The sequence below is a fragment of the Sprattus sprattus genome (assembly GCF_963457725.1).
Source record: "Sprattus sprattus genome assembly, chromosome: 3".
NCBI classification, from domain to species: Eukaryota; Metazoa; Chordata; class Actinopteri; order Clupeiformes; family Clupeidae; genus Sprattus; species Sprattus sprattus.
This window is the reverse complement of record NC_137922.1, coordinates 18,416,496-18,429,248: the sequence shown is the minus strand read 5'-3', so window position 1 is coordinate 18,429,248 and position 12,753 is coordinate 18,416,496. Positions and strand designations below refer to the sequence as shown.

General features: G+C 41.5%; 1 protein-coding gene across 1 annotated transcript; it reads left to right on the top strand.

The window, feature by feature from the left end:
• On the top strand, window positions 1–12,346 carry prodha (proline dehydrogenase (oxidase) 1a). The gene is made up of 14 exons (XM_080834840.1): window positions 1–487; window positions 861–1,069; window positions 4,753–4,787; window positions 5,472–5,621; window positions 5,919–5,983; window positions 6,117–6,233; window positions 7,263–7,339; window positions 7,527–7,608; window positions 7,760–7,852; window positions 8,996–9,142; window positions 9,709–9,884; window positions 10,349–10,447; window positions 10,641–10,729; window positions 11,099–12,346. The coding sequence occupies exons 1-14, from the start codon at window positions 143–145 to the stop codon at window positions 11,287–11,289; spliced, it is 1,875 nt and encodes a 624-aa protein (XP_080690966.1). The 5' UTR covers window positions 1–142; the 3' UTR covers window positions 11,290–12,346.
• The last annotated feature ends 407 nt before the right edge of the window (window positions 12,347–12,753 follow it).

Here is a 12,753-nt window from a genome sequence, read left to right as displayed (position 1 = left end):
CATTCGAGACTCTTCAGTGGACTGGTTAGGTTTCGAGAGTTCTGGCGACTTGTGGGAGAGGTAACAGCTACTTTCCTTACAGAGGAGTTGGCAACATTGCTGAGTGCTTCCAAACAGAAGATTCGTACCTAGACCGAACGCCATGTCTTACGCTAAAATTGCCCCGGCTCTTGTCAGAGCCAGTTCAGACAAGTTAATGCGAATGAGGTTTGCTCAAGAAAGGCTTCGATCATCAGCAGCATCAACGCAGCGTCAAGAGAAAACGGATGAATCTGTCCGAGCTCAAAATTGCACAGTGGTGGAGAGGCCAGTCGATGTGGACCTCATCAGTCAGACTAAAAATCCAGATAATCAGAAGACAAACATATCGATCAACTTTGAAAATACGCAGGAGGCCTACAAGAGCAAAAACACCCTAGAACTAATGAGAAGTTTACTGGTCTTTAAGATGTGCACAATTGACTTCCTTGTGGACAAAAACAAAGAGGTAGGCTAAGTGAAATTATGATGCAGCCAGCATCCAATTAACAACAAAAAAACAATAGGTATGTGTATGTATTCTCTGTATAGGACAGAATAAAAACACAGTATAAGTTACAACAGAGGCAGCTGTACCGGTATTCGACCCATAAATCCTAAAATGGCAGCTGCCGTTTTCAAAGCCCCGTGGTGTTTCGAGAACCATAGTTATAAACAATGTTTTCATGTTCATCTACTCATTAATGTTTCATAATTATCTACTGACTTAGAATTCTAATGTAATCTGCTGATGAGATGTAGCAAGGATTAAATAGTTTGAGTTGAGAGTTTGATGTGTTGCGAAAAGGAAGGACTCCTGATCATATCGATGCTCTTTTTAGCTCATGGACCTCGCCAAGAAAGTTCTGGGCCAGAGACTGTTTGAGAAGATCATGAAGATGACTTTTTATGGCCAGTTTGTGGCGGGAGAAGACCATAATGCCATTAAGCCTCTGATCCGCAAGAACCAGGCTTTTGGTGTCGGCTCAGTCCTAGACTACAGTGTGGAGGAGGATCTCACCCAGGAAGAAGCAGTGAAAAAGGAAATGGAGTAAGTTGACACCACAGCAGGTGAACATATGGGTTCATTTAATGCTAATGATGTTTACAGGAGTCCAGAAGAAAAACTGCAGTAACACGTTTCTAATTAACTAACTTTATGTTATGGAATTTAACTCAGACTGACTAATCAGGTTCTTCTTGTTTATCTAGTTTCCATTAGAATTACTCACTTTGAGTAGGTAGATTGTCCGTACTTATATCTAAACCATTTTAATCTAGTGCAGCAATCACACAAATATAAAAAAAAGTCCTATAATGGCACATATGTTTTACATATGAAACCAAAAACAAATCATATTTGATCATATTTTTCCCCCCTGATTAATTGATCTCCTCAGTTCTCAGACTTATGCAAAAAGTTATTGTGTGCACCCAAAACCAGAGGTTTAACAAAATGAAACTCTGTATGCAGAGTAGTGACTCAGCTTTGTAAGTCCCCCATCCTCTTTAGTACTGCTCATGAGCCTGCAGCTCATGAGCAGTACTAAAGTGGCACAGTGAACCCACATGATCCAGTCCTATACATTGCACCCTGTGTATGTTTTACCAAATGCAATGTGTGTAGGAATTGATGACTACAGCTTGCACTATTCTATAGCACCAAAGCGTTATGTGTATTATTATATTGTGTTTGTGAGTGTTGCTTGGTTACTTGGCTTACTTGAATGGCCACATCCATTCAAGTTATCTACACTGCAGACCTCAAAGGCAAAAAAAAGTGTCCCTGTAACCTGTCCAAGAAAATTTGTAAAAATAGAAACTATATAGACTGACTGTCAAGGTGGACTGCTTCAGATTTGAATGCCTATTATTTTTAACATGTGGAATGTCTTCCCTCAGCATCTACAGTAGTTCTCCTAGCTTGTTCTTTCTTCTTCCTTCTTCTCTGCCCTCTTGAGAGTAGCCAGTCTACAGTTTACAATTTTCATTTATCAGTTCTCTGTGGTAATGCCCCCTTAAAACCATGTACTGCTTTAGAGATGGCATACCATATGTGGTGCTCCAACCTTGAGTGCTGTTGATGTCATGTGTCTGTAACTCCCGGCAGCCACACAGTTGGGTCGTTCCATAACTAACACGAATATTCAACAGAGGTGACTAGGGAACTGCATTGTAAGCTTTAGTGTCATTGAAATCGTGCATGCTGTTAAACTGTGAACTGTCACGTTGCCATGGTCATCTGTCTGGAAATCCCTCCAGGGCACTGTTATGCATAATAGTTACGAAACTGATTGTTAATTAACATGATTTAAACCAGCTTTCAAACCCTTAAATATGTAGGCCCATTCCAGTGTTTCCCACATCCACACAAACACATTCCCGCTCCCATCCAGCAGTAATCTAGCAACGCCCGCTGTTCGTCTTCCAAACGTCTAGTTAGTCCTCCTTGGCATTTTCAGCACATGACAAACCATGCTGTATTTTTAGTTCCAGCCTTTGGTCGCTTCTGATTGGTCAGTTTGGCCAAGGCCTCTTTTGTCTTGATTGGTGGACAGAGTGCCTCCTTTTTCTGGGCCGGCCCCCTTTAGTTGGTGCTCACATGAGGTGGCGCGAGTGAGCCAGACTGTTTGGTAACGCCATGCATGCCTGTGTTGCGTAAGATGTTTTGGGAAACGTGTTTGTTTTGGGATTGAATTTCCACGATCTTTGAAGCTGAAAACTCACTGCACCACAAATTTATTTTAAAGCTTGGTTAACTGTCGCTCACGTTGATTCAAGGAAGGATCCAGTTTTGTCTCGTGATAAACATTAAAATGACATTCTCTTTAAGGTAGTCAGTAAAGGTGTCTTAAAATATAAAATTCTGTTAAATGTCAGACTTAATGGTGTTTTCTTTAAATAAAACATGTGTTCATTTAATGATCATTCTAGCTGGCAGCGTGTGCTAGTATATACAAGTATTTCACACCCTGGGTTTGGCCATGTAACTAAGCAGCTGATAGGTCGAGCTCTAATGTCTCCGAAGGTAGCATAAAGCTGCGATAATTGCGCTTATCTGGTGTTAAAGTCAACATAACCTATGGAGGTTATCTGGTTCTTGATTCAAATGGTTTTCAGTGGCTGTTTAGCCTGTCAGTATTTCCCCAATAGTCTGTAGGTGTGTCATGTTTCATTCCAGGCTGTCTACGTTTGAGGATCAACCGAAATTTAACTTACGACTCATGTGATTTCACTTGAGAAACATGGCAGTGGTGTAGTGACGGAGTGGAATAATGGTGTGAATTTAGCTAGGTTTATTACAAGCTTATGACCAAGTCATCCTGGAACATATGGTATGAGTTATTGGGCCCAATGGCTGGAGGTGGCATTACCATGAAGTGGTTATGTAAGAAACCGAAACAATGTTTACATCACAAGCTAACTCGAGACAAATTTCATAGCGAGAAGACTTGGGTGGGGAGGGGGGGGATTATTACAGTTGACTGGATGGATTATTACAGTGAGATCAGGGTATAGGTGTTATTAACACTGTACAGTACGATATTGAAAAACACTGTTGGTATGTTATTGAAAAAGAGGTGTATATGATTTTATTATTCGCAGGGAAAACATATTACGCATACATTACTGCTATGCTATCAGATGTGCTCCTGAAGTAGGTTCCCCATCCAGGCTCAGGTTTCTGTGTGTTCTCACGTGTAAGGGCACCCTGTACACACTCACGCACCCCTACACTGTGTGCTTATCAGCACCATGTTAGAGGTCTTACTGCTTCGCTCTAACGGAGTGACAAATACAAATCAATTATGTTTAATCTGGGTTCACGTTGTCTGGTTACACACATTGAAAAGAAAATGAAGTTAGTTTGCTTTCACTTGTTGTTTCAGCAGTGGTTCACAAAGTACGGATTGGGGTGAAAAAATGTAATGAGAAACCTTAACAACCAACCAAAGGTCAAATTAAGTAGCGCAGTGATCTTAGGAATAGTATCCTATAACTAACATGTTTGGTGATGAGTTTACAGCCTACTGCCTACCATATAATATGGGCCTACCATTTAGCCTGTATGTTAGAAGGGATAGCTACCCTCGTTTTAAATGCAATGGACAAGTGCCTTACATGAACATTGTATTGATGGATCACCACGGCCACGGAATGTTTTGGAGACACATAAGAAATTGGGAATGGATATTTATAGAAGTTTGAATTCTAAACATTTTGAATTTGAAGTTTGAATTCCAACACTGCCATAACAACCTAAACTTTGCACGTGATGGCAGCACTTGAGCTCCATCACACTATCCTGATACATGCAGACGCAATGGGAATCTGAGAAGGCGACCATGGCCTCTTTAAAGGTCTCATGCTGGCTGGGACTGGACGGTCTGTGTGCAAAATCAGTTTGACATGCTTGCCAAGCATCTCGGGTGACTCAGTGATTTACGTCACAGACTGGTCGTTGTGACAGGATTTGCCCACCTTGACCACTTATTGCAGCATTTGAACACATTGTGATTCATTGAGCCATTTCTGTAACTTGACATAGACATCTGGATTCTTTTTAGTATTTTTTATTTAGTAACCTATGGGTCAGAATTTCAGATAATTTTTTTTGTTTAATGCTTTTGTTGTTTCGTTTTGTCCGAAAGAAAAAAAAAAATTCTATTTCTGTACGAGACTTTATTCTTTTGATTGCTAAAATATTGCTGTTGTTTTTTCCACCCCTTTTAGATCCTGTGTGTCTGTTGCAGAGAAAGAGAGTCCAGGTATGTACTCTTTTAGAACGCCAGTCCTGTTATCAGTATTGGTACTGTAGTATATTTGTGATTCAGGCTGAAAACTTTCCTTCCACATTTAATCCCCTTCAATATTTTTTTTTATTGTAGCAGCAGCCACTGCATACTCTGTGCGTCTGGATGATGACTGTATTATAATTTTTATTAATCTTTTATATATTTATAATAATCTTATGCTATGTTTTGGTGAAGGGTACAGCCTGTGTGTGTGTGACCTCTTTGTGTCAGTCACTCCAGGATTGTTAGTTATGGGTGTTGAAGGGAGCTGGGCTGAACTTTGCTTATAGGCAGCCATCCAGGGATTGAAATAGATGCTGTAGGGTTGAGGCATCAGTTCGGGTGTGTGGGAGGTGGGAGTGAACAGGGCTGTCGGATCTGGTTAGATCTGGATTGGGTCTTTGTACTATGGTGTCAGGGCTCAACATACCCTTCCTCTTTCCACTGGCTTCAAGTTGACTGTTGGATCCGTTTGCCTCCATTAACCTTGCCTCCCATCTGAGCATTAACTCACCTCTTCTTTTAGTTAATTGTATTGGCAGTGTGCTTCTAGAAATAGAATAAAATACATATTTGTCAGTGGTATGTTTTTTTTCAAATGAGGTGCATGTCAACTAATGTCAGACCATTTGTAACCAAGCAATGTGCCATTTTCAGGCAAGGACCACAGAGAGAAGAAATACAAAGCACATCGTCAGTTTGGGGACCGTCGTGGAGGAGTGACCAGTGCCCGCACATACTTCTATGCTGATGAGTCCAAGTGTGACCAGCACATGGAGACCTTCCTCAAATGCATCAGAGCCTCTGGTGGGTACCTGCTGTGGATAGAAATCACACAACCCAGGCCTTAATAGCTTTTGTACCTGCCATTAGGGTTCTCTCTTTTTTTGAGAGGTTATTGAGTAGTAAATGAGTCTCCTAGTTAGGCCACCTGCATGAAAATGGATAGAACACCCCAAAGGCCTCTGGAAGGCCTCTGTCACAGTCTGTTCCTGAAAGTACCATGGATTACTTCTTGAGTTTTTTTTTCTGTTGTGTGGGCTCTCTGTTGCTACTGCATGTGGCCACATGTAACCCCTGAGGGTAACCCATCTCTACTTGCAGGGGGGGCTGCAACAGACGGATTCTCCGCAATCAAGATGACCGCCCTTGGCCGTCCACAGTTCCTGGTGGGTGTGCAGCTGCTCACTGTGTGGCAACTTAATACACCACTCTGTTCCTGATACAATGGCGTCAGGCAAGTCCCTTTCGGAGGTGTTTTGACAGTCAACACTGTGTTCTGTGGTTATCTTTCCCCATCAGCTCCAGTTCTCTGAGGTTCTGGTAAAGTGGAGGAGCTTCTTCAACGTCCTTATTGCTCAGCAGGGGAAGGCAGACATGGCCGCCTTGGAGCAGAAACTTGAGCTTGAGCAGCTGCAGGTATGCTGCCCTTGAGGCTTTCTTTGTGCAGATTAGTTTGAAATTCCAACAGGGGGCCCTCAGTTTAGGCTCAGGCCGCCCCATTGTTATGTAACCAGGCTAGTGAAAGAAGGAAGGGGTGGATTGGCTTATGTATCCAGAACAGGACTCCATGCCGTGAAGTCCAGACAAATATTGTTATATCTGGTCTTTAGATCCGACCGAAAATGGAAATGGTCATACTTCGCACAAGAGTCAAATGTCTCCAAAACAACTTTTTGCTGAGCTGTGTAAGGACAGCCAAAATGTTCCCAATGACGGAAAACATCAGGCTGGAAGGTTATACGTGTCTGAACCTTATGGGAGAGTAGAAAGCATTAGAGTAATGAGTATTGCGGAATAAACAAGTAACTTGACTCCATTACATATTAGATTATCTACAACATTACCAATATACACCAATTGTGAGAACTTCATTTATATAATAACATGGCACACAAGGGGTTATATTAATGGTTAATGAATAAACTGTTTATTACAATAAACGGTAAGCTTAAATGACATCATACACAACCCAATCACATCTGGGTATGCCCAGGCAGAGGTTACAATGGGCTAACCAAATTACACTGCTATAGCAGGTACTTCAGATTGCAAGGACACCATGGTTACACTACTACCCACATCACAAGGATCAATTCACAACCCAGCGTTAATATGTTACATTCATATGCATGTGGCAATTCGTTCAACTGTGACCAGGCTCTGTGGTGCCTAATAGACACAAATGCAGAGGGGTTGCTGTGAAAACAAACAGTCCAGGTTGAGAAACTGTGGTGTGACTGCTACCTTTTGTCCCCCTGGCCAAACACTGTGAATGATTAAATCCAGAACATGGACATTATCAGAGTGAATTCTGCCATACAGCTGAGATGTTACCAATTTGTGAAACAAAGTGTATTTATAAGATGAACTGTATTAACTGTGCTGCCATGTGACTTACATGTGGAATACTTAATTTAATATTCCAATGCTTACCTTCCCCTACAGGACAGTTTGAATCAGTTGGGTGTGTCAAAGTCTGACATTGAGACTTGGCTGACTGGGGAAAAGCTTGGATCATCAGGGTATTGTTCTTGATCTTTTTACAAATTAGTATAATTCACCTGGCAATTCTACAGTTATCATAAAATATTTCACATATTTAATGATTTAGGCTCCTAGAAATGTACCAATGAACATGTCAGTGCATATATCCAGCTGCATATGGAAAAGAATGCCATGTTCATATTATTGTCTCTCTTTTCTCTGAAGAACCATTGACCTCCTTGATTGGAACAGTCTGATTAACGATGGGACCAAGATCTCAAAACTGCTTGTGGTTCCAAATGTTGAGGTAAATTTCACAATCATACAGTAACATATATGCATATGCACACCATACTGAACACATGAGCAGAACTCTATTACATGTACACCGTGCTGCTGTAATTGAACTGAAGTGTAACTTATGTGTCGTGAGCATGAATTATAGTCTCTGTTTTCAGACTGGCCACCTGGAACCTCTCCTGGACAAATTCACTGAGGAGGAGGATAAACAGATGAAGAGGATGTTGCAGAGAATGGACGTGCTGGCCAAGGTAAACCACTCAAGCACCCTCCTGACATGCAGGACAAGTTCTCTGTGGGGAGGTTGTTCTTGCTAATCTAACAAACATGAAGGCTCCATTCTGCGTGAACAAAATATTCTTCTAGTTTACTGCAATCATGACGCATGCTGACGGCAGCCAAACAGCAATCAGCTCCACTGTCATGATAACATGAAACTATCTAATTTTTATCCTGTTTGGTCAGTTCCCCTTATACTCTTATGTCATCACAGTTCAAGCGGTAAATTTAAGCATGCTAACAGATTCCAAACGCTCACCTAGCTTAATCTCTTACGTTCACATCATGTCAATGTTGGTCGAACAAAAATAGAACTGAGATCAGCAGTGAATGTTTTAAATGGAACAAATGTAATCAGCAAAGAGTCTGTATGTCACTACCAACGCATTTACCACGAATCAGTGGGTTTGTTAGCCTTTTATCTCTTAAGCAAGCATTTTTAGCTTAGTGCTGCCTGGCTACACAATACAGTGATGTGTTGTTGCGCAGATGGAGTGCCTTTTGAAACAGATTGTCTTGTGATCTGAAAAGGTGCCATCATTCCAGAATCTTCTACCCCTCAAACCCTCCGGCCATCATGGCATCATGTCTGCTGTGATACAATAATTAGTGGAAATCTAGGTGCTGTAATCGGTGAGATATCTCTACCAGCCAAATATGGCTAAAAAGGAAGAGCATGACATGCGTTATTATCTGTTGTGCAGCATTTAACAAATAATGTGTTGCAGTTTTAAAAACAAGGACATGTTCAGCTTTAAATGTTTCTGTTGAGCAAACCAGAACAAACAGTTGCTACAGCTCATTGACAGTTGCGTAATGTAAATCCAGTTAATGTTTTTTCCTTCAGGTTTAACAGTGAGTAAGGTTAGTAGAGATTGCATAAGTGGGGCATTGGAAAAGATTTGTAAAGTCAGAGTAGTTTGAGATCTTAGGCCTGTCTGGAATTATAAGAGAAAATTATTTATGCAGTTACAAGTCCTTAAAAACCTACAGAGAGGAAGTCTTTCTCTCAGTGAAGAATACCACTATTAGCAGTAAAATAGTCAAGAGTATTTCAATACATCGGGCATTTGCAGACCCTCATTTAACTTGTTTGTTTGCGTCTCCTTTCCCAGCATGCAGTAGAGAATGGAGTGAGACTCATGGTGGACGCCGAGCAGACCTATTTCCAGCCCGCCATCAGCCGACTGACTCTGGAGATGCAGCGGAGATTTAACCAGGAGATGCCCATCATCTTCAACACCTACCAGTGCTACCTGAAGGTGGGTGACTTGCCTCTCCGATGGCTGGTCGTTTTGCCCCAGAATGATCCCAGTTATCAGCACCTTAATTATTTTATAAACATGTGACAAGAAGGTTTATGGTTGACCGGAGTATAAAATAAAACGATCCCTTAAAACGATCCCTTAAAATGGCCATGCGTGTTTTGTGTGGGGTTTGGGAGGTCATTGACTTAATTGGATAAAGAATCACCATTGTATCCACTTCATGTCATGTGCAGTTGAAAGTGTCCATAGTGAATGAATGACTCCCTTTTTAAACCTAGTGGAGGGTTTTGTTTATCAGTCGGTTGTGTATTACATAAAGGATCACATAAACTCACCTGACTCTGTAACAGGGGACTTTTATGGTGTATGAAGGAAATGGGAGCAATTCTGCTACTGTAAATCACCTGTGATAACAAAGGATATGATTCGATTATGAGGAGACTGTTGTTATAAAAAAAGTCTTGTGATATGGCCCTAAACCACTTCCTTATCAGAAGTAAGGAAAATAACAATGGCTAAGTCACTAACGGACAGATTGCCTTTCTTTTCCATTCACACAGGATGCCTATGATAACGTAACTGTCGATGTGGAGCTGTCTCGCCGTGAAGGCTGGTACTTCGGTGCCAAGCTGGTGCGCGGGGCCTACATGTACCAGGAGAGATCCAGAGCTGCAGAAATCGGCTACGAGGACCCCATAAACCCAGACTATGAAGCCACCAATAGGATGTACCACAAGTAAGGGTTCTCCCACAGTGGTTACATTTAGTCATTTAGCAGACGCAAAGCGACTTCCAATGATGTATACACATTTTACATTTACACTGATGGCACACTGCACATCAGGAGCAATTAGGGGTTCAGTGTCTTGCTCAAGGATGCTTTGACAGGGAATCGAACTAGCAACCTTCTGATTACTTAACGACTTATCTACCTCCTGTACCACTACCGCCCCGGTTCCCACCACTTACACTCTGCTTGTGTGGTTATACGCCTGTGTAGTAAGGGTTTGATGGTGTGCAGGGTTAGTTTGATGGTGACATCCAGCCATAAATGATGTTGTGGAATATAGTTAAACACTGTAAAATATATATTAATTAATACTGAGGAAATAGGGAATGTGCTCTTATAGCATACGGTATGTTGTTGAGACATTTACTGAAACCATTTGTCTAAATGGTTTCCATCTCATCCCAACCCAGGTGCCTGGAGTATGTTCTGGAAGAGATTGAGCACAACAGGAATGCGAACGTCATGGTTGCATCACACAACGAGGACACGGTGAAATTCACTCTCGAAAAGTACGCACAATTTCTTGCATAATCCGAAACATGTACCCCCTTTTCTGCCCTTTCATGGGTTCATGTCCGTTCAGCTGAGCTGTATTTTTTCCCGCCGCTGCCCTCTCCCGCTGGTAGCTGCATGTGTCTGTATGCCTTTGACGCACTTTGTAACTGTAATCTCTGAGCACCGCTGTGTTTCTTGACCCCGTAGGATGAGGGAGATGGGCCTCTCGCCACAGGAACACAAAGTGTACTTCGGCCAGCTGCTCGGGATGTGCGACCAGATCAGCTTCCCCCTGGGTGAGTGGTGTGGGCTGGGTTGGACTGGTTGACACTGGGGCCTCATATGAAGCAGACTGTTGAAGTGAATGAACAACTCCTTCCAGAGAGCACAGTGTGATGGCTGACTCTGCACCTTGCTCCTAGAAAATAGATTTTGAACGTAAAATGTTCAAATTGTAAATTGTTTTAAAATCGGTTTATAAATCTGAAATAAGAGAGTACTGTTGTTTCATGGCCACATGTGCACCCATAAAGTATAGGTCAGGGTAGGAGCTGAGATCAGGAACTTCCCGTCACTGAAGATGATAGACAGTCGACCCATGACCCATGAAATGCCTAACATTCTGTGTCTCTCTGTGTTTTGTTTTGGCCCTTATCTGAACACAGGTCAGGCGGGATTCCCCGTGTACAAGTATGTACCCTACGGGCCAGTGAACGAGGTCATCCCTTACCTGTCGCGCCGTGCACTGGAGAACCGTGGCTTCATGAAGGGCTCCCAGCGCGAGCGCAGCCTGCTCTGGAGTGAGCTCAAGCGCCGCTTCCTCAACGGCCAGGTCTTTTACAGGCCCGCCTACTGAAGCGGGAACCCTGTAGGGGGTCAAAAGAACTATGGAGGCGCAAAGTGAAAAGGTGGAGGACAACGGACTGTGCAAGGAAGTAAAAGAGTGAATGGTCAAGGTGATGACGCGCAAAAAAAGAGAAGGAAGAGAGGGTAGAGACACGGAGGTGTAAATAAACAGAAGTGGCAGATCGGCAGACGGGGTTAGTCTAGAAGAAGAATATTTAGATTTAGTCTCCTTGAGAACTCCAATGAAATGGTGTGATAAAACACGCACAAGTGGCCTTGTTAGTGTAAGTTACTTTCCCCATTTCCCCAACACCAGATGGTGTTGTGCTTTAGTGGGTTTTTAAGGGAATGGACCTGAGACAGTCTCCCAAACATTCCTTAAATCCAAACCACAGAAAACAATAACCTTCTGCTACTATAGCAAATATATACAATATATACATTTTTGTACATATGATCTTGTGATTATTGCTTTTGTAGAGTGTGTATGGTACCTGATCGCACAAATGCTACTTTTGGAATATATTTAATATTATTTAAATAATATTTTACGATTGGTTCTGGTTTGACAGGTCAGTGAATATGGTAGCAGGAATGTGCAACGTGGTTTTGTGGGGTGTTTGCAATCATGTTTGCAATCATGTGAATGGATCCATAAAGAATTATGGAGTAAAGTACAGAACTGTATTTAAAAACTGTACATTGCACAGCATCGAGCTTTTTAACTTTCATCTTTTTTGGTTTCTCTCTGCTTTGTCACCTGTTTAGTGATAGGCTTTTGCCATTTTATAAATCATAAGATTTTTCTGAATGCTGCTTTTTTGTTTGTGAATATTGCCTCTTAATGTTTCCTTCCCTACTTGTGTTGTTGCTATATTTGTTGTCAAAAGGTTATATAAATGGCCTTTTATCAAATGTTTTTTTATTTGTTCACACTTGCACATTTTCAATCAAATGTAAAACAGGTTATAGCTTTTATAAAGGTTATATAGTTAAAAAGATCTTCACCATATCTAATTCTTGTCAATCTTGCAGAACACAAATAAAAGGAAAATATTATTATTAAATATTTGTTTTCTGGTGTCTGATCTTTCTCTCTTGTCTACTGTATATCCACTGCATATATAAAATGGGGTTTGTATTGTTATTATTGTATTTATTTTGCAATAATAATTTGTATTTCATATAAACATCCCTGGCAGAATTGATCACAACCAACAAAGGTGCTGCAGGGCGTAGAAGGAGGGATGTGGGTATATTGGCCTATGATTGGCTGTTGAGCTCAAATATCAACAACCTTTTTGCCAGGACTGTACCTTTTAATAGTTTATAAAAGGTGGAGCTACAATGCATTTGTGGGCTACTGAAATTCCCATTCGTAGACATTCCTCTCATCTTTGGTAAGCTATCCTGCAATTCACTTATTCAGTTTCTAAGTGACTGACTGAAAACAACAAATCTGTTCATTAACATA